The 22,838-nt window shown below is 45.0% G+C and overlaps 1 protein-coding gene across 5 annotated transcripts in view; it reads left to right on the forward strand.

The window, feature by feature from the left end:
* Nucleotides 1-22,838, forward strand: part of ATP6V0A2 (ATPase H+ transporting V0 subunit a2) — a 36,119-nt gene extending 13,281 nt beyond the window's left edge. The window contains exons 7-20 of one of the 5 annotated variants that reach the window (XM_060170768.1): nt 5,815-5,897; nt 7,380-7,473; nt 8,434-8,646; nt 10,665-10,815; nt 11,092-11,228; nt 11,732-11,919; nt 12,015-12,105; nt 13,134-13,252; nt 14,855-14,882; nt 15,489-15,608; nt 17,153-17,272; nt 19,031-19,148; nt 21,050-21,221; nt 21,872-22,838. In XM_060170768.1, coding sequence (XP_060026751.1) covers nt 5,815-5,897; nt 7,380-7,473; nt 8,434-8,646; nt 10,665-10,815; nt 11,092-11,228; nt 11,732-11,919; nt 12,015-12,105; nt 13,134-13,252; nt 14,855-14,882; nt 15,489-15,608; nt 17,153-17,272; nt 19,031-19,148; nt 21,050-21,221; nt 21,872-21,971 — 1,734 coding nt within the window. In that variant the 3' untranslated portion in view covers nt 21,972-22,838. Of the gene's footprint in view, nt 1-5,814; nt 5,898-7,379; nt 7,474-8,433; nt 8,647-10,664; nt 10,816-11,091; nt 11,229-11,731; nt 11,920-12,014; nt 12,106-13,133; nt 13,253-14,671; nt 14,883-15,488; nt 15,609-17,152; nt 17,273-19,030; nt 19,149-21,049; nt 21,222-21,871 lie in introns of those variants that run through there. The other 4 variants (XM_060170766.1, XM_060170765.1, XM_060170767.1 and 1 more) reach the window with 4 other exon arrangements.

Consider the following 22,838-nt stretch of genomic DNA (forward strand, 5'->3'; position numbering starts at 1 on the left):
TGTAATTCTTTATTTTGATATTCACATGCTCTAGATTTGGCCATTGGAGCCCATTTAGCTGGCTTTTATCTTGTTTTTACATGTCCCCATCATTTTTTGAATGCTTCTTTGCTTTCCTGCATAACAAGATGTCCCGATTCATCTTGTAATTTCCCTCACGCAGCTCTGGAATCAGCCATTTCTCCAAGGAACCTGGTTCTCTTTAGTGGAGAATGGTCATTAGAAGCCAGGATGCGGTCTCCGGGTGTGCCCATGGGGACTGAGGTGTCGCTGTTCCCAGCTCTGTCAGTGGACAGCTCTAGGACGCACATACGCACACGACTCACACACACTCACAGCTTTATTTCTGTACCTGTGTGTATATATGAAAACTGTGAGTTTACATCCAATTCCAGTCCAACACCACAGGGTTCATTCTAAGTTTCTCTCTTTCTGTGTTTGTAACTCCTTTCTTCAGTGGTGGGAAACTTGGCTCCCATTGTTGTTAATGTACTGATTTGATCAGTCCCCTTGTGTGTGACCAGTCTGCCCATTGATTTCCCATCTCTGCTGCCCCGCTCCTCTCTCTGCCTGGAGCTCCGAGTTCCCCAGCCCCCAGCCCAGGTTGTCCCCTAGTGTGGACTGCAGGGCCTCCTCACTTTGCTTGGGCTCTGACTTTGCCCTGGGCCACTGTTGCCCTTCCCGGCGCCCCCCCTTCCATCCCCGAATGCACATCTAAGGCTTCAGGAATGAATTATTCAGGAAGGGAAGCAGGGCAGCCAAAGCCATCATTACCTTTTAAAATACCTGTGATTTTTTTTTTTTTAAAGACTTCACCATAAAAATAACTATTATATATTGGTCTAAGTGAGGATGAACTCATCTACTAAGGGTAGAAAAGGAACTTGGGATTCTCAATTTTGAGAAAAACGTTCGTGTTTTCTTTCCTAGATTTGCCTCAGGATTTTTGGCTATAAGATTAATAGTTTTGACACCTAAAGGAGTTTGGCTGTGAAATAATTTTCATAAGGTTCAGCCTAAGTAAACCACACACGTTGGAAAATCTGATCAGTCAAGCTGTTCGTCAACCATACGCCTGTAATATTTTTTGTGGCTCCTGAAACTGCCGGTAGCAATATGTTGCTTATCCTTCACCTGTGACCATTACGATCTTCTATGTAAAGGTGAAGATTAAAACTGTTCTGAAGTAGCATTTACATGTTCTTTGAGTTTTTTCTTTAATTAAAAGAACATATCCATCATTCTCATGCAGAGCATTTACTCTGTAAAAAAAATTTTTTTTCTATACAGTGTCTGAGCTCTTTTGTGCTGAGTTTTTACCGGATTTGTTAAAGGGCATTAAATGTCTGTGAAGAAATATGGAGACATGGTTAGAGATATATATGTATTTTTTAAAAATTCTTTACTTTTTCTTCACTTCTCATTTTTTTGTTGAAGTATAATTGGCAGATTTTCTCTTGAAACTACAACTCCTCCCTCCCCCATGATTACAAAGGAAATGCGTGCTCGTTATTAGAAAATTGGGAACAATATAGAAAACATATAGAAGAAGAAAATCAGTCACCTGTAATCCTCCTGCTTAGAGAGAGTCGCTGTTTATGTTTCAGTGTGCGTTCTGTTAGTCCTTGTTCTGGGGAGGATATGAGATTTGATTACTCAGGTTCGAGGATTTATTTATAGTGTCATGTTTAATACCTTTTGGGTCGACCCCTTGAAGTCCTTACAGACCCCAGAGCATATTTCTAGCCATTTTCTCCTTTGTCAGTATTGTTTCTAGGTGCTGACCAGTCTCTCTGTCAAAGCTAGACTCAGGCAGTTTCATATGGTTTTATGATTTGTATTTTTTATGTTGCATACATCCGTGTTCCATATTATGTCTTAGGTGGTTGTGTTCCCTGACACAGTACTATTTTTAAAATTGTTAAGGAATCTTCAAATTCAGATGCACTATAAATACCATTTCTTTCTTCCCCCTGGATATTTTCTTTCTTTTTTTTTTTAAACACTTTTTAGAAACGAATATCCTAGTTTATTAGGTAAGAATTTCACAAACATTACTTTTTTTTTTTAATTTTATTTTTTGGCTGCTTTGGGTCTTCGTTACTGTGCACGGGCTTTCTCTAGTTGCGGCGAGCAGGGGCTACTCTCCGTTGCGATGCGGGTTCCTCATTGCGGTGGCTTCTCTTGTTGTGGAACATGGGCTGTAGGCACGCAGGCTTCAGTAGTTGTGGCACATGGGCTCAGTAGTTGTGGCTCGTGGGCTCTAGAGCGTGGGCTTAGTAGTTGTGGTGCACGGGCTTAGTTGCTCCGCGACATGTGGGATCTTCCCAGACCAGGGCTCGAACCCATGTCCCCTGCATTGGCAGGCGGATTCTTAACCACTGCGCCACCAGGGAAGTCCCCCCTGTGTAGTTTCTTCAATAGTTTATTTTGAAATAATTTCAGTTTACAGAAAAGTTGCCAGAAGAGAACAAAGTCTTCTGTCTCTTCACCCAGATTTCCCAGTTATTAACATTTTGCCACATATACTCCACTCACTCTTTCTGCATATCTATCCCCATTTTCATTAGGCTCCTTCCAGACCTTCTGCGAGGAAGGACATGTGTGTGTTGCCCCCTCATAACGACGCTATTTTATATAACCACCGTACAACCCTCAAAATGAGAAAAATCAACACAGATGCAACACTTGGTCCAATACAAACATGCCATCAAATTCCCTACAGTTTGCATTGTTTCCTTTCTGGTCCACTGCCCTGCCTGGGACTGTGCTTTGCATTCGGGACAGGCATCACATTCTGCAGGATGACCCTCCCTTGGGGTCCATTCTGTGCTTCCTCTTGACCAGGCTCGGATCACACGTTGCTGGTGGGAACACCACGGAGTCAATTATCTGGTCCTCTCAGCACCTCCCACCAGGAGGCACGTAATATCGGCCTGGTCATGTTGGTGTCGTCCAGGTTTCTCCACCTTCATGTCACCATCTTGCTCTACTTAATTGATCAGTAGCTGGTGAGGAGGTGTTCCTAGGTTACTGGGGCCTTGTTCCTCAGCAGACCTCTGCCCACCAGCCTCAGCCTCCACGATGACTCTCTTGACCCCATCACCTCTGTTGCGGTTGCCAGGTGGTTACTCTGTTCCCATCTTTCCTTCTGTACTTACTAGTTACCGTCCTCCAGGAGGCCGTGCTTTCCCTGCCCTCTCAGTCACTCGCTCATTCATCCACGGACTTAGGCATTCCTATTTATTTAATGACTTGTAGTCTGTTGCGATCCTTTTTATTATTTATTTAAAATTATTTATTTATTTTTGGCCACGCTGGGTCTTCGTTACTGTGTGCGGGCTTTCCTCTAGTTGCAGCGAGTGGGGGATGCTCTGCGTTGTGGTGCACGGGCTTCTCATTGCAGTGGCTTCTCTTGTTGCAGAACACGGGCTCTAGGCGCGTGGGCTTCAGTGGTTGTGGCACGTGGGCTCAGTAGTTGTGGCTCGCGGGCTCTAGAGCGCAGGCTCAGTAGTTGTGGCGCATGGGCTTAGTGGCTCTGTGGCATGTGGGGTCTTCCCGGACCAGGGCTTGAACCCGTGTCCCCTGCATTGGCAGGTGGATGCTTAACCACTGCGCCACCAGGGAAGTCCCAGTCCTTTTTACTTTGATGCCCAAATTGTCCCTGATTTGGCCACTGGGAGTTCCTTCGTGCGTGTTCCTCTGGCCTTTGGCACGTCTGCAGCATTCACTGAGCAACCCCTTACTTTCTGGCGCCACAGGATGGTCCCTGCCTCTGTCTGGAGTCAGCCATTCCTTCAAGGACCGCTGGTTCCTTTTAGTAGAGGATGGAATTTAGAAACAAGGATCTGGGTGTTTGAGTTCGCATCATGTACTGGAGTGTCATTGCTTCTGGGCCCTTTCAGCAGTCAAAACATGGACACACACACACACACACACACACACACACACACGTGCACAGAGCTGTATCCGCTTCTGCAGCTACCTGTGCACACTTATTATAAAACCGTTTGCTCAGCCTCTAACCTACGATTCTGGACGTCTCTCTTTCGGTGTTTTGCACTCTCTTCTGACAGCGAGAAATCTGGCCTCCCTCGTCCTCAGTGTGGTTCATGCACTGTGCGATTCGCTTGCTTATCCCACGTAACCAGCCTCCCAGACACCTCAGCCATCTCCTCCGCCCGCCACCTCCCTGGCCTCCCCTTCCTGGCCGCCCCGCGTTCCTGCCTTCGGGACCCAAGTGCCTCTGCTCTGCCTGAAGCTCCCCAACCTGTTCCCCATCCCCTCCGCCCCAGAACTCAATTCTTGGATTGCCTCTCTCCTCTGTGCCCTTAGGGATCCCGTGTAACTTCATGGCTTTAAATACCATCCGTCGAATGTATACATCTGGCTTGGACCTCTCCCCTGAATACCAGACTTCTATTTAACTGGCTCCTCCATACCTTTGAAGTTTCTGGAAGACCTTTCCATGTGACACCTAAAACTGAACTGCCCATCTTCCCCCCCAGACCTGCCCGTCCAGGCTGGCCTGTCTCAGTAAGCACCAGCTCAGCTCTTCTCCGCCCAGCATCCAGAATGATCCCTGTAAAACGAGTCGGAGCGTCTCACCACCACACCCCCCGTCCCGCCTCAGAGCCCTCCTGTGGCTTCCTGTCTCACGGCGTCCCATCTTGTCACCCCCTGGCCATTCCTCTTCAGCCAGGCTGGCCTGCTCGCTTCCCCTCGTCTTGCCTCTGCACAAGCTTTTCCTCGGGCTCAGGAGGCTCTTCCCCAGGATCCACGTGGCTCGCTCCCTCACCCCCTTCACTCCTCTAGGCCCAGATGTCCCCTTCTCAGGGAGGCCTTCCCTCCTCGCCTGATTTAAAAGCTCAACCTCTTTGTCCCTGTCACCCCTCCCAGCTTTATTGTCTTTATCGCCCTCATCTCCATTTGGCATATTATGAACTTTCCTAGTGTCTCTTGCTGCTAACTTGATATAAGCTTCCCTCCTCCCTTCCCTCCCAGGTCAGGGATTTTTGTCTGTTTTGTTCACTGCTGTATTCCTAGCACTGGGAACCAGTGCCTGGCAAATTGGCCAAAAACCTATTCAGTTCTATTTGTAGAATATTTGTAAATACAGTCAGTTCTCATTATTCGTAGTAGTTAACATTGTACAGTCTCCGTGAGAACTGAACCCTTGCTTCTAGGGGAAGCACAGGGTTATGTTCCTGTGAGTTTCTGGTCATAACGTTCTTGTCAGCCGATCACTACATAACCTTGTTTTATTTAAAGACACCTTATTTAATATATACTGTTGATGCATTAACATTGAACTCACTGCCAGCCGCACCATCACGCCTGTCTGAACAAAGCTTATGGGATACACGTAAGTGCATGTCACAGCCTTCATGTGCTCGGAAACACTGGACAGCTCTGAGGACCATTTTGAACAGTGAAATCACCAAAAAAAGCACAAAACTGTGAAAAACTTGGCGCTAAATAGATCACAAAAAGGACACTTGTTTATAGTATGAGCTGAAATAAGAAGGCAGAGGGTCACCTTGTTTGACCTCAGCAGGAATATGCACATTGGGTGACTCAAAATTTTTGTCACTCTGCATGTCCACAAATGAATAAATGCTTGAGTATTGATTTGGGGGTTATGAATGATTTCTGGGGTGAATTTGCAATTATGGAATCTGCAGATAATGAGGATGGACAGTGTTTAGTGTTTGTTGAATGAATGAATGAATGAACTAACTCTGACAGAGTGCGAGCTGCCAGAGTTTTCAAAGTTCTAGACAGAGAAGTAAGAGTTATCTTTATTCTTTGTAGGGAGAAGTCATAAAATGGTATGTGTTTTTGATATCCTTTTGGGGAGAGCAGATTGGCCACAAGGTTAAGAAGATATGTGACTGGTAAGAAAAAGAAACATTTTATTTCATTTATTTCTTTATCCTCAGTAACCTCTAGCTTTCTTAAAATATGTCTCTGAAGAGAAATACAGTGGTTGCAAAGGCTGCTGAGTTTTGTTACATGATTTCTTTGCTGTAATACCATGTTTTAAAACATTTAATTTGTCATCTCTTTTGCCAGTGTAATACTTAAAATAATTTAAAAATAGACACCATGTTAAGAACATTCCCAGATTTGATTTTTTTCCCTTAGGAATGAAGGCTGGGGAAGGAATCCAGTTTTAGTATTTGGTGCCTTTCTGTTGCTTTTAGCTACGCGTAGGCTTATCTGTCCTCATGGAGCGTACGGCTCATCCTTTCCCAGCCCTCTGCAGTTACCTTCTTCGCAGCCTGGGGAAGGGGGCCTGGCAGGTGGTGGAGAGTGTGGGCTCGGAGAGGCCTGCCTGCCAGACGAGATGGTACAAGTAAGCCTTACCGCGTAAGCCTCCGGTAAACGTGGAGCAGTATCACAGCAAGAATCGGTCTGTGGCTTAGTCTTGTCACCAGTGGGAAAACACGCAAAACCACATGAAAACTCAAAAGAATGGCCTTTTGTTTTCTTATACTCGGGGAGCTTTTAGCTGGCCTTGCTTCTTGCTGGGGTAAGTAAGGGTGGGGTTCGGTTATTTCCTTCGGATTCAGTGTTCACCAGCGTTTGATACTCAGTCACTGGTGTTATGGAAAGTAACTTTAGGTGATACGTGGACTAGCCTATTCTTACTTAATAGGTATATATTTATTTTTTATGTAGATTAGAAAAACTGTAGCCAGCACACAAACCCGTGACTTCACAGATGTCATTGCTTAGGGTAAGGCTGGAGTAAGAATTTAATTTTAGTAGCCAGAGCTTAAAGAGGAACATAAAGCATGGCATTAAAACACTAAGGCAGCATGGGAGTCGCAGCAGCTGAGGGGGCGTGGCTGCAGCTGGGGGGCGTGGCTCTGCCTCCCCTGCGTCCTGGTGTCACGCATGGCCCCAGAGGACGTTTACTGAAGCCCATGTCAGGGGCGATTGCTAGGCATCCAGAGCTTTCTCCTCTCCCGATTTTCTCTTTTTTGTGAAAGGTAATTGTTGTTGTATGTTCTTTGTCTTTGATTTATATTTTACACTTGTTTAATGATTTCCAGCTCAAGGGTGGTGGTGAATTTCAGAAAGTTGGAATTGGGAATGAGCTTTTGGGAATCATCGAGGGTAGGAATGGAATGTGGAGCCACGACAGAGTTCACTAAATCTGTGGAATTCCGTAGAAAATTTGTTGAGCGTCCGTGTGCAAGGCCTTACCGTGGCTGGGTGCCTGTGTCTGCACCATTTTGTCCCAGAGGGCTGCTTGTATTCTGGTTTGGGAGGAAATGCGCCCAGGCGGTAGACTGAATTTAGCTCTAGTTTTTGACCTAGCTTCTTGCAGTTCTGACAGCCGCGGCACTGTGTTGAATCCTGTCTTCTAGTTACCATTGCCACGTTTACCCCTACCCGAATACCGCCGAGGAGCGGAGAGAGATTCAGGAGGGCCTGAACACCCGGATTCAAGATCTGTATACTGTGAGTGAACCAGAAACTTGCCTCCTTATCCGAGGGTTTGCAGAACATTTACAAATCCATTTACTTTCTTTTTTAATGTGGAAAATTTTGGTTGTGGACAAATCAAGGTGTTTTAGGGAGTTTGGAATGGTACCTCCCTCCTCTTCGTGGGAGTTTTATTTTAGCTGTTAGAGACCTAGATGGTTTCTAAACGATGGGGCTTTAAAGAATAGTCTGGTCATCTTTGATCTGTCAGAGTGTAATTCTTTTTTTTTTTTTTTTTTTTTGCGGTACACGGGCCTCTCACTGTTGCGGCCTCTCCCGTTGCGGAGCACAGGCGCCGGACGCGCAGGCTCAGTGGCCATGGCTCACAGGTCCAGCCGCTCCGCGGCATGTGGGATCTTCCCGGACCGGGGCACGAACCCGCGTCCCCTGCATCGGCAGGTGGACTCCCAGCCACTGCGCCACCAGGGAAGCCCCGGAGTGTAATTCTTGATCAGAGAGGACAAGCGAGCCCCATTTACAGTGCTGACTGTAATTTTACCTGCACTATTTCAATTCCCATTTCTGCTTAGGTCACCGAGGGCTCTTGGTAACAAGAAGCGGACTCTGACCCACTTGAGTGAAAGGGGATTTCTTGGCAGGATGGGATGGGATGGGAGTTGGTGGCTCACGGGTTTTGACAGGGAGCTGGGCCGAGGCTGAGAGTGGGTAAGAACCAGGCCCCCAGCTCTCTGGACCCAGCCGGGCCATCATGCCGCCACAGGGACCACGACTTCTAACCATTTCCTGTGCCCTGGGGTCCCTTCTGGAAAGGCAGCTCCAGGGCCTGGAGGAGAAGGACTGAACTTGCTTAACTGTCCCCAGAGAGTCAGGTGCCTGGAATTCGCCCCCCCACCCATCACTGAGGAGAAAGTCCCTCAGAGGAGGTCAGGTGCCCAGTGGACACTCTGCTGAAAGTCCATGTTTGTCCTCACCCAGGTGCTTCACAAAACCGAGGATTACTTAAGGCAAGTGCTCTGTAAAGCCGCCGAGTCAGTCTACAGCCGCGTCATCCAGGTGAAGAAGATGAAAGCCATTTACCACATGCTGAACATGTGCAGCTTCGACGTGACCAACAAGTGCCTCATCGCCGAGGTCTGGTGTCCCGAGGCCGACCTGCATGAGCTGCGCCTTGCTCTGGAGGAGGGCTCGGTGAGGCTGCCCTTCCCTCCCTGCCAGCCCTTCCCCGCGGGAAGTAAGATAGAGGAGGAGAGGACCCCGTGTTGACTCTTTTGAACTGAAATTATGGAGAGTCGGTCCCTCGAGGCTCTGTGTGCACATGCATTTTTTTTTTAATTGATGTATGGTTGATTTACAGTTGTTTCAGGTGTGCAGCAGAGTGATTTGCACAGGCATTTTTAATTTGCTCTTTAGAGTAAGGAATTCAGTCTCATGGTTTAAAAGTCAAAAAAAAAAATTAAAAAATATAAAAGACCCAGTGAAGTGGCTTCCTCCTATCCAGAGCCTCATATGTCCAGTTCCTCTGCTCAAGGACAACCCTTGTTTTACTTCTCTTACGTCTTTGAGTTTCTTAATCATAGATAAGCAGATAGGAATATATAAAGGGAGAGAATTCCCTTCCTTCACAAAAGATTGTGTGCTATTCATACTGTTCTTTCCTCATAAGAAAACTTCCCTGTTTTTTTAATAGCTATTTAATATCCTGCTGAATGGATGTACCGTGGCTTATTGAACCAGTTCCCTGGTCATTTAGGTGGTTTCTAACTTTATGAATACCAGTGCAGTGACTAGCACTTGACCTTTGACGGTTCAGACACGCACAAAACTACCTCTGGGTAAATTCCCAGCATGGAATTGCTGGATCAGTTTTGGCAAATGTTGCCAGTTGTTGCATTTCTCTTATTTTGAGTGAGATTGAATATCCTTTTGTATGTTTAAGAAGAGCCTTTGAACTTTCACTTTTTTGGGGAATGCTGTGTTCATATGCTTTGCCCGTTTTCTACTGGGTTGTTGGTCTTTTTCTTATTAATTTCCTTCGCTCGTTGTCTGTGATACGAGAACAGATATTCTCCCCAATTTGTCCCTTATCTTTTGGTGTTTCTGTTTGTTTGCTTTGGTCGTGCAGAAGTTTTTTGTTAAATATAGTTGAACCCATCCACCTCTGCTCTTACAGCCTCTGAACTTTGAATAATAGCTTCTTTCCACTCCTGGGCTATGGGGTCAGTCTCCCACGTTCCTGTGAGGGTTTTTTCTGTATCAAAACTTAGTTCTTGGAGAGATAAATTAGGAGGTTGGGACTGACATATACACACTACTATATATAAGATAGACAACCAACAAGGACCTACTGTATAGCACAGGGAACTCTACTTAATACTATGTAATAACCTATATGGGAAAAGAATCTGAAAAAAGTAGATGTATGTGTATAACTGAATCACTTTGCTGTACACCTGAAACTAACACAACATTGTAAATCAACTTTACTCCAATATAAGATAAAAAAGCAACAAAAAAATCTTAGTTCTTTACTGGAAATAGCAGGTTTACAAACTTCAAGTGGCAGTTAAGGAAACAAGTTTTCATAGGAGATTTTGGTTAATCACTTTGTCTCATTACATAATTCTGTTACGGCACAAACGTAAAACACGCAGTGCTGAGAAGAAGGAAATACATAAATTAGTTATTTTGGAGTATGGGACATCTATTTTATTTATATATTTTAAAGCTCTAGATGATTCTTATTTATTGAGGTAACATCGGTTTTGAGGGACATGACTAATACTCTTGTTGTGTGTGTGAGTATATATAAGTAGTCCCAGGATCACCAACATACAACTGGAATTTACTGGTTTAGCTCTTAAAAATGTTCAAGAGGAATTTAGAGACAGCTACAGTATTACCTCATAAAACTGAAAAATAGGCAAGAATAAACCAAAATGTCAGTACGGCAAAGTTTTGTTTTTTTCTTGGCATACCTGTCCCTGCCTGCTTCCCACCACTCAGCCTTGCTAGGTTCTTCCTTCTCCAAGACCACGTCCCCCAGGAGCCTTCCTCAGTTCCTCCTGTCACTTCTGCTGTACTTGAACCTCCAGCGGGGTGGTTCCCCACGTGCTCAGGGCCTTGCCATGGCAGCCAACGAAGATTTGTTGAAAGAGCTCTTGGGTGGTAATTTTTTCTTTCTCTGTCTCTTTTTTTTCATGTGAAAGAGACAGAGCGGTGCTTCGATCCCCTCATTCATGAACACAATCCCAACAAAAGAAACACCCCCGACTCTCATCCGCACCAACAAATTCACCGAGGGGTTTCAGAACATCGTGGATGCCTATGGGGTTGGGAGCTACCGAGAAGTGAACCCAGGTTGGAAGCCTGAATTTGCCAGTCTTTGTGTCTTATACATTTTATACATCACTGCTGCTTTTTTTCCCTATAAGAATATAATAGATATTTGGAAAAATAGGCCCACTATTACTGTTTTGTTATCTTATTTAGTATAAAGTGTTAATTTTAACCTGTCAGTTCTCTCCTGAGAATTTGGGAGAAAGTCAAGGTCATTATACAGTATGTGGTCATGTTTGAATTAACTAGAATTTTCCGCCTTTGCTGCGAATCAGAAATCGCTTGCTTTTCCTGCAGCTCTCTTTACCATCATCACTTTCCCCTTTTTATTTGCCGTGATGTTTGGAGACCTTGGACATGGCTTTGTGATGTTCTTATTTGCCCTCCTGTTGGTGTTAAATGAAGATCATCCCAGACTAAGTCAGTCACAAGAGGTAAAAACATAAACACTCGGGCTCATTATATCTGTTTGGGCAGCATTAGTAGTGATTCTCTTCTGTTTAACTATAAAAAGAGACATTTAAAGATGTTCAGGGGCTTCCCTGGTGGCGCAGTGGTTGGGGGTCCGCCTGCCAATGCAGGGGACGCGGGTTCGTGCCCCGGTCCGGGAAGATCCCACATGCCGCGGAGCGGCGGGGCCCGTGAGCCATGGCCGCTGAGCCTGCGCGTCCGGAGCCTGTGCTCCGCAACGGGAGAGGCCGCAACAGTGAGAGGCCCGTGTACCGCAAAAAAAAAAAACTGTTCAGTTTTGGGCGGTAACCGTAACCCACCTGAGACATGGTTGCGGGGGCGGGTGGGCCTTCACCCCTGTGTGATGGGGGCGTCTGTGCCGTGAGCTTGCTTTTGAGCAGCCCTGAGAGGAGCGGTTAAGAAAGTGCCCAAACCCGGTCGGTCACGCCGGCTCGTTCTCCCGGTGGCCCCGCTTCGCTCCCCACAGATCGTGCGGATGTTTTTCAACGGCCGCTACATCCTCCTGCTGATGGGGCTGTTCTCAGTGTACACGGGCCTCATCTACAACGACTGCTTCTCCAAGTCGCTCAACCTCTTTGGCTCCGGGTGGAACGTGTCTGCCATGTACAGCTCCGGTCACAGCCCAGCGGAGCAGAGGAAGATGATGCTCTGGAAGTGAGTGTCCTGCTGCCAGTGTCTCAGGTGGAGGGGAGTTTCTCCGAGTCTCCTTCCCCCTCCGCAGGAGGCCCTCACCCTGCTTTTCGTTACAGTGACAGCGTCATCAGGCACAACAGGGTTTTGCAGTTGGATCCCAGTGTTCCTGGAGTGTTCCGAGGCCCTTATCCTCTTGGCATCGATCCCGTGAGTGTCCCCCCCCCCCATTATCTCAGGTTCCTCGGTGCTGCCACCTAATTTTTTAATTAAAATTTAAAAAAATTTTTGGCCATGCCGTGCGGCTTGTGGGATCTTAGTTCCCTGACCAGGGATCGAACCTGCACCCTCAGCAGTGGAAGCACGGAGTCCTAACCACTGGACCTCCAGGGAATTCCCAGTGCCACCTCGCTTTAACTGTCACAGAGGTTTCTCAGACTGTTCAGCACGGTTCAGGTGGTCGTACGCGAGGGGGTGGTACTCTGGGGGTTTCTGCCTGGACACCAGAGGCTCACGTGTGTTCTGAGTCAGGCTACTGTACAGAAGAAGCTGACGGTCAGTGCCCGAATACAAGACCACAGGGAGCTGGGGCTACGGTCTGTCCTACTTCCTGACCTGTTTTACTCTAGTGAGAAGTGGCACTTCCGGAGCCATGTAATGTGCACTGTTTCTTCGATGTCTTCTTTGTACAAGTAAATTGTTTTTTTACCCTTTGATGTAGAAAGAAATAGTATGGAATTTTAGAGTGGAAAGGGAGCTTAGGCTTATCATGGTGCTTATTGAGGTGGTTGTTTGAAAGGGAAAAAGTGTGGGGAGAAGGAAAGTGAAGCCGTGGCTCCAGGGCCGGGGCTGCCCCTGTCCTGCCCCCAACACGGCTCAGCAGGCTGCTGCTTATGAGGCCCAGGCAGCATTTCCCTAGACCCAGGGGTCTTTACGGGGAATCTCAGCCTTAAAAGAAAAGCTTAGAAACTACCTCGAAATTGGTTTGGAGTGATGCGATACAGGAGTGAAAAGAACTCTGTGACAGAAGTCTAGCATTCCCTAATCTGAGCTCTCCAAGGTAGTTCTCTCCTGAATGTGCATTCTCATCTCCAAACATAATTGGTGTAATTTAATGTTGTCAATATAATTGGAAACTTGAAAAAACCTGACAACAGTCTCCTTAAGGAACAGCACTTTTCGCCTAAGGCAGTTGAAGGAAGTTAAAGTTTTCTTTTTTGGTTTTGTTTTGTCTTTAGATTTGGAACTTGGCCACAAATCGTCTCACTTTTCTGAACTCTTTCAAAATGAAAATGTCTGTGATTTTAGGAATTACTCACATGACTTTTGGAGTCATTCTGGGAATATTTAACCACTTGTAAGTACAGATTATTTTTTAACCGGTATTTATAAGCCAAGTTTTTGTTATTTCTTAAACTTTGCTTCTTGATGGTAGACTACAATGATCTTAAAGGCAGCCAGCGTAGTGGTTTGTTGTATTAATATGATTCTGTTTTTTATTTATTTTTAAACATTTTTGGCTGCGTTGGGTCTTTGCTGCTGTACGCGGGCTCTCTCTAGTTGCGGCGAGCGGGGGCTACTCTTCGTTGCGGTGTGCTGGCTTCTCATTGTGGTGGCTTCTCTCGTTGCGCAGCGTGGGCTCTAGGCGATGCGGGCTTCAGTAGTTGCAGCACGCGGGCTTAGTGGTTGTGGCTTGTGGGCCCTAGAGCACGCGGGCTTCAGTAGTTGCGGCGCATGGGCTTAGTAGTTGTGACTTGGGCTCTAGAGCACAGGCTCAGTAGTTGTGGTGCACGGGTTTAGTTGCTCCGTGGCATGTGAGATCTTCCTGGACCAGGGCTTGAAGCCGTGTCCCCTGCATTGGCAGGCGGATTCTTAACCACTGAGCCACCAGAGAAGTCCTATGATTCTGTTTTTTGTTTTTTTTTTAAATTTACTTTATTTATTTATTTTCGACTGCATTGGGTCTTCGTTGCTGCATGCGGGCTTTCTCTAGTTGTGGCGAGTGGGGGCTACTCTTCGTTGTGGTGTGCGGGCTTCTCATTGTGGTGGCTTCTCTTGTTGCAGAGCACAGGCTCTAGGCACGTGGGCTTCAGTAGTTGTGGTATGTAGGCTCAGTAGTTGTGGCTTGTGGGCTCTAGAGCACAGGCTCAGTAGTTGTGGTGCATGGGCTTAGCTGCTCCGTGGCCTGTGGGATCCTCCCAGACAAGGGTTTGAACCCGTGTCCCCTGAATTGGCAGGCAGATTCTTAACCACTGCGCCACCAGGGGGCCCCAATTCTGTTTTGATGATAAGGTTTTTGGCAGCTTCATTGATTCAGCAAATATTTGTTGAGCACATAGAAGGTGCCTGGCACTATTCTAGGCACCAGGGATTGAACAGTGAGGAGGACAGAAAAAAGTTTTTGCCCTTATGGAATTTACTTTCAAGTGAGGGAGGCATGCAACATGTACATTCATATTTATTTCCAGAGGTGATTTTTGTCATATCTTTTTTTCATTTTCTAAATTAGAAAACTTTTGTTTGTTTCTTAGAGCTGGTATATTAGGGGAAAGAAATTATGTCTTTTTTCTCTAGCTGGATCTGACAGTGAAACACTAGTCATCTCTACTGTCTTCACATTTCTTTTCTTCGTGGTTACATCTGAATCGTAAGACAGATGACGTTATGCTGAGATAGACTTTGTCACAGAGAATTTAAGATTAATTTACTCTTTCCTTTTTCTCTTAGTCCAATGTTGTTCATGGGTTGATCGATTCCTTTTTTTTTTTTTCCCTAGACATTTCAGGAAGAAGTTCAACATTTACCTGGTTTCCATCCCGGAACTTCTCTTCATGCTCTGCATCTTTGGCTACCTTGTCTTTATGATTTTCTATAAGTGGCTGGTTTATTCAGCAGAAACCTCCAGAGTCGCTCCTAGCATTCTGATTGAATTTATTAATATGTTTTTATTCCCGGCTAGTGACACAGGTGGTCTTTACCCAGGGCAGGTAAGCAGTTGTGTCTTCCACTGTGAAGAACTCAAAGGAAGTCCTCCTGATAGCCTTTTTGTTTTCATCAGTAGAATGATTAAAGGTGCTTTCCACAGGCCTCCCGGGCACAGAGGGGCTTTCTGCTCCTCTGTGTGTTATCACAAGAGGGTTCCATCCTGCTCTGAGAGCTGTCTCGGGGGCCCTGGTCAGACTGTGTATTCCAAACTCGCTGCCCCTCAGTAGCCGTGAAAACTGGTGGGAAGAGAATGTATTACTGGAGGGTTCCTGAGGGCTGTCCATCCATCCATTTTTCCAGTTTCTTTAAAATCAACCTCTGACTAAGCCAGGTCCTCAGAGAACTGACACTTGGACCACGGCACGCTGGCCCTCTCCAAAAAGGGCTTTTCTATAACTGTGCATTTGTGTGATGCCATGCACGTCAGCTGTGAGTTTAGGAAACGAAAGGAAAAGACACCCTGGCAAATGTAATTTAGCTTGCGTTTACTTTATGTTCCTTATTAATAAAGAGACATTTTACTTGGTTTCCACTAGTTTAAGTACACCAGTGACATTGTTAGCACATCTTCACGTTTTAACCGGCTTCCTCCCCTTTTGCACCAACAGGAGCACATCCAGAGGCTGCTTCTGGTCATCACAGCGTTGTCTGTCCCTGTGCTCTTCTTGGGAAAGCCACTCTTCTTGTTGTGGCTTCACCGTGGGCGCAGTTGCTTTGGGGTCAGCAGGGTAAGTGTGGGTTTGGCTGCATGTTTGTAAATGGTGAGCAAAGTCTGTTTTTAGTTGTGAAAGGTTTTGTAAAGAAAACGCCTTCCATGGGGTCCCAGACTCTGATTTAAAAGCCAAAGCTTCCTTTATCGAGAACTTTCGCGTTGCCTGTTCTGCAGAAGCGTGGTGCAAAGAGCCTGCCGTGTCTGGGCACGGGAGACAGGTCCTCTGGTAATGAACCACAAACCTATCAGTAGATGGAACTGAATCCCTCAGTACTGCTTGTCATAAAGCATTTTTGTTCCTTATTCTTGCCTCTTGATTTTTCAAGGTTTTTTTGTTTAATTTAAATAACGTAACTAAAGGAAATGTGGAAAATATAGAAAATAATGCCTACTATTTCTCCTACTCAGTTATAACCAGTGTTAACCATTTGTTGAGTTTCTTTCCAGACTGTTTTCTTGTGTGTCTAGTTTCTCATTTTATTTTATTTTTTATAAATTGTGGTAAAATATACATGGCATAAATTTTCCATCTTAACTGTTTTTAGGTGCACGTTCAGTGGCATTACGTGCGTTCACATTGTGCAGCCATCCCCACCATCCATCTCCAGAACTTTTTCGTCTTCCTGAGCTGAGACTCTTTACTCATTAATATTAACTCCCCATTTCCCCTCGACCCAGCCCCTGGCACCCACCCTTCTACTTTCTGTCTCTCTGAAGTTGACTACTTTAGGTACCTTATATAAGTGGAATCATATAGTGTTTCTGCTTTTATGACTGGCTGATTTCACTTAACCTAATGTCCTCAAGATTCCTCCATGTTGTAGCTTGTGTCAGAATTTCCTTCCTTTTTAAGGCTGAGTAATATTCCATTATATGGATAGACCACATTTTGCTTATCAGTTCATCCATGAATGGGCACTTGGGTTGTTTTCACTTTTCAGGTACTGTGAATAATGCTCCTAAGAACATGGGTGTATAAATATCTCTTGGAGTCCTTGCTTTCAGTTCTTTTGGGTATATACCTAGAAATGGTAATTCTTTGTTTAATTTTTTGGGAACCACCAAACGTTCCACAGTGGCTGCGCCATTTTATGTTCCCACCAGCAATGCACAAGAGTTCCAGTTCCTCCATACCCTAATCAACACTTATTTATTTTCTTTTTTTTGGTTTGTTTACAATAGCCATCCTAGTGGGTATGATATGCTTATTTTCTTTCAAAGGACTTTTTTTTTTTATTCCTAAAGAGCTGAATTTTTAAAAGAATCGAAGGGGTGCTAACTTTGATTTTGTCACAACCTTGTGATTTTTTTTGCGGTACGCGGGCCTCTCACTGTTGTGGCCTCTCCCGTTGCGGAGCACAGGCTCCGGACGCGCAGGCTCAGCGGCCATGGCTCACGGGCCCAGCCGCTCCGTGGCATGTGGGATCTTCCCAGACCAGGGCATGAACCCGTGTCCCCTGCATCGGCAGGCGGACTCTCAACCACTGCGCCACCAGGGAAGACCCACAACCTTGTGATTTTAAAGGCACTGACTCTGTATTCTTTGGGTTGTCTTTTTAGAGTGGTTACACACTTGTAAGGAAAGATAGCGAGGAAGAAGTTTCTTTGCTGGGAAGCCAAGACATAGAAGAGGGAAACAACCAAATGGAAGATGGTTGTAGAGAAGTGACGTGTGAAGAGGTAACCTTTTCAGTTACTGTTGGTGATGTTAGGTAAGGAGCCAGGCTTGCACAGAGATGATCGTCATTATGAGAGTGATAAGAATCATCTTAGAAAACAAAATTGAAAGCAAAACAACCGTTACTCCAAGCTTTCCACATGCTGTTCTGGTCATACAATTGTCATCATAATATAATGATTCTGAGTTAACATTTTGTGAGTTTCAGTCTTACAGTGGGATTTATAGTGTTAACATTACAAGTTGTGATGCTGAGTGACTTAAGGTGCCATGAACATTGCTTTGAGAAGACTCTCGTCTTCATTAGAACTTGCCCATAGTTGTAAGAAAGAGACCCTATTCACACTGGCTTCAAGGGGAATCTGCTGGCCCACATCAGGATGGGGCAGAGTGGGCTTCAGGAGGGTGGGGCTTTGGATTTCCAATCCCAGCTAGTCTGAGTTAGTTTTTCTTTGCAAGTTTGCCTCATATTCTGAAGCCAGTTGGCCCCTTGGTGTTGGAACCGTGGCCACAGTGAGCACTGGGCTTATTTTCTTCAATCAGAGAAAAGTGCACTTCCCTGCTTGTTACCATGAGGAAAAATCCCAGGGAAGTGCTGTGACTGGCCTGGCCGGGGTCACTTGCCATCCCTAGACCAGTGACTGCTGCAGTAGTCTGCATGGGCTGCCACAACCACACACTCGGGGGCTTCGGTTACAGAAATGTATTTCCCACAGTTCTGGAGGCTGGAAGTCCAAGGTCAAGATGTTGGCCAGGTTGGTTTCCCCTGGGGCCTCTCTCCCAAGCTTGTGGACAGCCACTTTATCGCTGTGTCCCCACATGGCCTTTTCACTGTGCGTGCCTCTTTGGTGTCTCTTCCTCTTCTTATAAGGACACCAGTCCTATTGGGTCAGGCCCCACCCTTATGACTTCATTTAACCTTACTTACCTCCTTAAAGGCCCCATATCCAAACACAGTCACATTGGGGATTAGGGCTTCAACAGACAAATTTTGGGGGGAACACAATTCAGCCCATAACAACTGTGCGATACAGGGTTAGATGGCAGAAGAAACAGTTCCTCCCAGAGAAGGGAAGCACAGTCCTGGCAGACAGAACAGAGCACGTCTGTTACTGTGGTCTGCTTTATTTTCTTGGAAACTTTTTTGGCTGTCCGATGAGGACGAAACAGAATTTCTTAGTCAACCTTTTGTAATTATTATGTAATTTAGTGTTTTAATTTGGGACAATTAATAATTAAGTTTTTAAGATCATAAAGAAACAAAAAGCGGAGCTGGAAAGAATGTGGGAGCCATCTTGCCCAGTGTTCTGCAGCGTTTTCTCTATCAGGGACTCTTTTATAATCTCCCCTTGTCAGACTTGTATTAAGATGCTCTTATCTATTAAACACAAACACGTGTTCACAGTCTCCTAATCTTGTGGTTGGTAGATGTCTGTTTCTCATTACACGTTTTGTAATGACTAAGAGTACCTCAAGAACCTCGTTGGGCTGCCTGAGGGCCGTGGGCATTGTGCCATCACAGTTCTGGTCCAGCCACCCTCGCCTTACGTGCAGGACCGCGGCCTGGGGACAAGGGGTCGGGGAGCTGGTTAGTGGCGGAGTTGTGAGCAGAGCTCTGTTTCTCACACGCCAGCACATCCTCACCAGTATTCCAGAAGCCAGTCTGTTCACTGTAATCCTGAAAGTGGAGCAGACTTGTAGCTTGTGGAAGTAAGCATGTCACGGGTGGAGTCTAACACATGTTGTGTCATCTCTCTCAGTTTAATTTTGGAGAAATATTAATGACCCAAGTAATTCATTCCATCGAGTACTGTCTGGGATGCATCTCCAACACCGCTTCGTACCTGAGGCTCTGGGCACTCAGTTTGGCTCACGCACGTAAGTTTTGCTTAGACCTGTAGCTCCCGAACTCTGTGTCGAGACGCCCCGCAGCGCCTCGGTTAAGTCATGGGGGCACCATGGGACATTGAAAATTTTTGATGGAAAGGGCACTATTTTTCAGATACTATGTGAACAGGGACTGTTAAGTTGTTTGGACTTGACTACTTACTGCACTGGTCTCCTGGGTATTTCTTTTGGCCTCAGGGTGCTGTGAAAAAAATCACTGGGACACACGAGGGCTTCAAGGACCGAGAAGGCTTGGGAACGTCTGGCGTAGGCATTTCGCTCCCTCTGCTCTGACCATTATTGTTTTTGTTATTACTATTATTGTATTCAGTGCTGCCTTACCAAGTGTGAATGTCTAGTTATGTCAAGCAAGTTCTAAAACAATGCTGATTAATAGTTTTGATGCGTGGATTTCAGTTACCTGCGTTTAGTTAAGTCTCAGCAGTCCCCCAAGAACATGGTTGAAATTTCAGTTACTACAGTAAAAATTGTGTGTATGGGTGCAAAGTGCAGGCTTCACTGCTGGCCCTTCAGCCCGCAAGCCACTATGTAAATAGCACAGACGCGCATCACGATCAGAGACCAGCTGCATCACTTCTCTCGGAGTCTGTTGTGGTTGGACCCTGTGCACCTGCTGCTCAGTTCATGCGCAGATAGCAAGGTGCATGGTGGTGCTGGCTCCTTGTGGGCCGGTGGTAAACCCACATGGCATTTAAAAGCGGATTGCTGAACTGAGGGAATTGGCCAACAGAGATGAAAAAATGCAGCAGAGGAACAAACAGTGATATGCTGGAAGTGAAATGCAGATGGAATGTAACTGGAGTTTAGGGAGAAAGAGCTGACACGGGAGTGGTGACACTGGTGCCGTTCGAGAGGCGAAATCTGCAGCCAGAGGAACTTGGTGATGTACAGAAAGAAGATGCAGGTGTCCCAGAAGTGGTGCCACAGGAACTCTAGGAGGTATTTCAGGACATTGAAGGTGCAAAGCATGCTGTGTTAGAAGCTGATCCAATCTCAGAAAAGAGTCGGACAGCCAAGTAGGATGCCAAGCATTAGAGAAGATGCTCACTCCGTGTCAAGGTGCCCAGCCAAGCCCAAGTCACATGAGAAGAAGGCTGTTCAAAGCATCCTCGATAAGTTCTTACCAAAACCCCCCAGCAATTGAATGCTCAATGTTTCTAATGTTTTAAGAATAGATTTACTCTTGTTTTTCATTTCTCTGTGCATTTATAACCAACAGTAAGAGAGTTTTTAATGTTTTGACAAAAATTTTGAAAGGTCCTAGAACAATTGTAATTTTTCCCGTTGACCATTAAGGATGCTTTGGACGGTCATTGCTCTGCTCCTGCATTACTGTGCAAAGACTGTACTTGGGAAAACTACCAGATGATAGAGGTTTTTGTTGTTGTTGTTACATTGATATTTTTGTAAGCATAGCCGCAAGTCTAGAACTTGCTGGCGGGAGGGGGTCCATCATCTTCATATTACAGAGGAGGAGACTGAAGCCCAGTGAGGGTTGGTGCTGGCGCAGGGTCACCCACCTGGTCAGTCAGTAGCCGAGTCAGGACTGATGCCCAGCTTCCCGCTGCCTGGCCCGGTGCTGCGTTGGGACAGAGCCAGCCGGACCCCTATTTGGGTCAGGATCTCTCATTGGCAGGCAGGCAGGGCTCTGATTTCTCTGGAATGTCAAGTCTTCCTCCGTGTTTGAGATGATCAAGTTGCTGGTTAACTTTTACGTGGGAAGCCGATTACGTTTGTCTTATATGGGTGTGTATTTATTTTAGGGATAACAATTCAAAATTGTTTCAGAAGGAAACCCAGTCTAACTAGCTAATTGAAGTGACTCACTGAAGGTGAACAGAAGTTAACTTTGCAAAATGCTTGCCTTGCAGAGCTATCTGACGTGCTGTGGGCCATGCTGATGCGGGTTGGCCTCCGCGTAGACACGACCTACGGGGTCTTGCTGCTTCTCCCAGTCATCGCTCTCTTTGCGGTTTTGACCATTTTCATCCTTTTGATCATGGAAGGGCTTTCTGCATTTCTTCACGCCATCCGCCTCCACTGGTGAGTTTGGAATTTAGCTTTGGAACTGTTACTTAACAAAAATCTAACACCCTACTCCCGCAGTACGTACATATATGTGTAACAGTTCCAGTGATATGTATACGTATACATATATTATTTAGGCTACTTCTCCCCTTCCCGGGATTGGGATCTGTATTCTGATCCCCTGAGTTAAAATTGTATTTTGTTTCTGAGCTTTTGTCGCCGACACATAAAAGCAAGTTTACGCTTGCTGAATAATTTTGTGTATTTCACACTTTCAGTTCACTTTGGGTCTGACAGGTTGCTTTATCTTATTGTAAACCATATTTCTTAATGTTTTACAGTGTATATCAGATTACTTGTCTGTGTATCCAGTTACTGGGGAGAGAGAGGTTCCTAATACTCATGTGTATATCCATAGGGTGGGAGGTGACGTGAGGTGTCAGCGTTTTCTTCATGAGAAAGCCAGCAAAGGGCCAGTGTGTGTGTGTGTGTGTATTTTATCTAAGCAAAAGTATTTGTGCCAAGAGCATGTATGGAATGAAGCAACTTCAGAAGCACAGGAACTTTTTTCTTTTTTAACTTATAAATGTTGTTTTAAGGAATGTAGCAAGTGTTATTCAGAATCTTTCATTAATACATGATTTTGTTTTGTTTTGTTTTTTTAGGGTAGAATTTCAGAACAAATTCTACGTTGGTGCAGGCACCAAATTTGTTCCTTTCTCACTCAGATTACTTTCTTCGAAGTTTAGTGACGACATGGCATGATCATATTGCCGTATCCAACAAGCTTTCAGATTTAAGGAGAATTATCATGTTGTAGAATTTCCTTATGTTAAATTGACGATAGGAAAAATTCCATCTTCATTAACTGCCTTATGAGATAGCCAAATGATTCTGTAAGATATACCTCTTCCTCATATGTTAAATAATTTTGTAAAGTTTCTCAATTTCAGATATATAAATTTCTTTCAGTTTTTATGATGAGCAAATATAAGTTAATGCCAAAAGTTATGTTAAAGTTATTTTTAAAAATATAGTCTTGGGGGAGAGAAGCCAATTTTGAATGGCTAATTGAAAATGGTCTTAAATACTTGATTCCTTTTCAACTTATTTTAAAAAAAAAACTAGAGTTATTCTGTCACCTGAAGTTGTCAGATAATATTTTCCAACAGCTGAAGTTAAGTAGTTTTTAAAAAAAATTAATGATGGTTAATCAAAAGATTCACATTTATTTTGCTTGGTTAAAAGTATGCAAACTTTTTTTATCGTATGCTATCTAGAATTACAAGTAGAATTGTTTCTACAATTTTGTCTTGTTATAATAATTGGAGAAAATGGGATAAAATAACATACAGCAAATGGTTATCCCACTTGTATATTTTTTTAAAGACTCTTGTTATCCTTACATAAAACCGATTATGATAATTGTATGTTTGGGAAGATAAACTGTGTACTGAGCCTTAAAATCCAGTGTGACTGTAGACGATGTAATATGGATATGATTCGAACGTAGTGACCAGCTTGGCTGATGTCCCTGAACCAAAAGGGGTTTATACTGAGTGAAGGAAAGGTAAAAAGTAGGATTTTGTATATTTTTATAATAAAATATAAATTAAGGTATTTTACCATGAA

Source organism: Lagenorhynchus albirostris, chromosome 14 (assembly GCF_949774975.1).
Source record: "Lagenorhynchus albirostris chromosome 14, mLagAlb1.1, whole genome shotgun sequence".
Taxonomy (NCBI): domain Eukaryota; kingdom Metazoa; phylum Chordata; class Mammalia; order Artiodactyla; family Delphinidae; genus Lagenorhynchus; species Lagenorhynchus albirostris.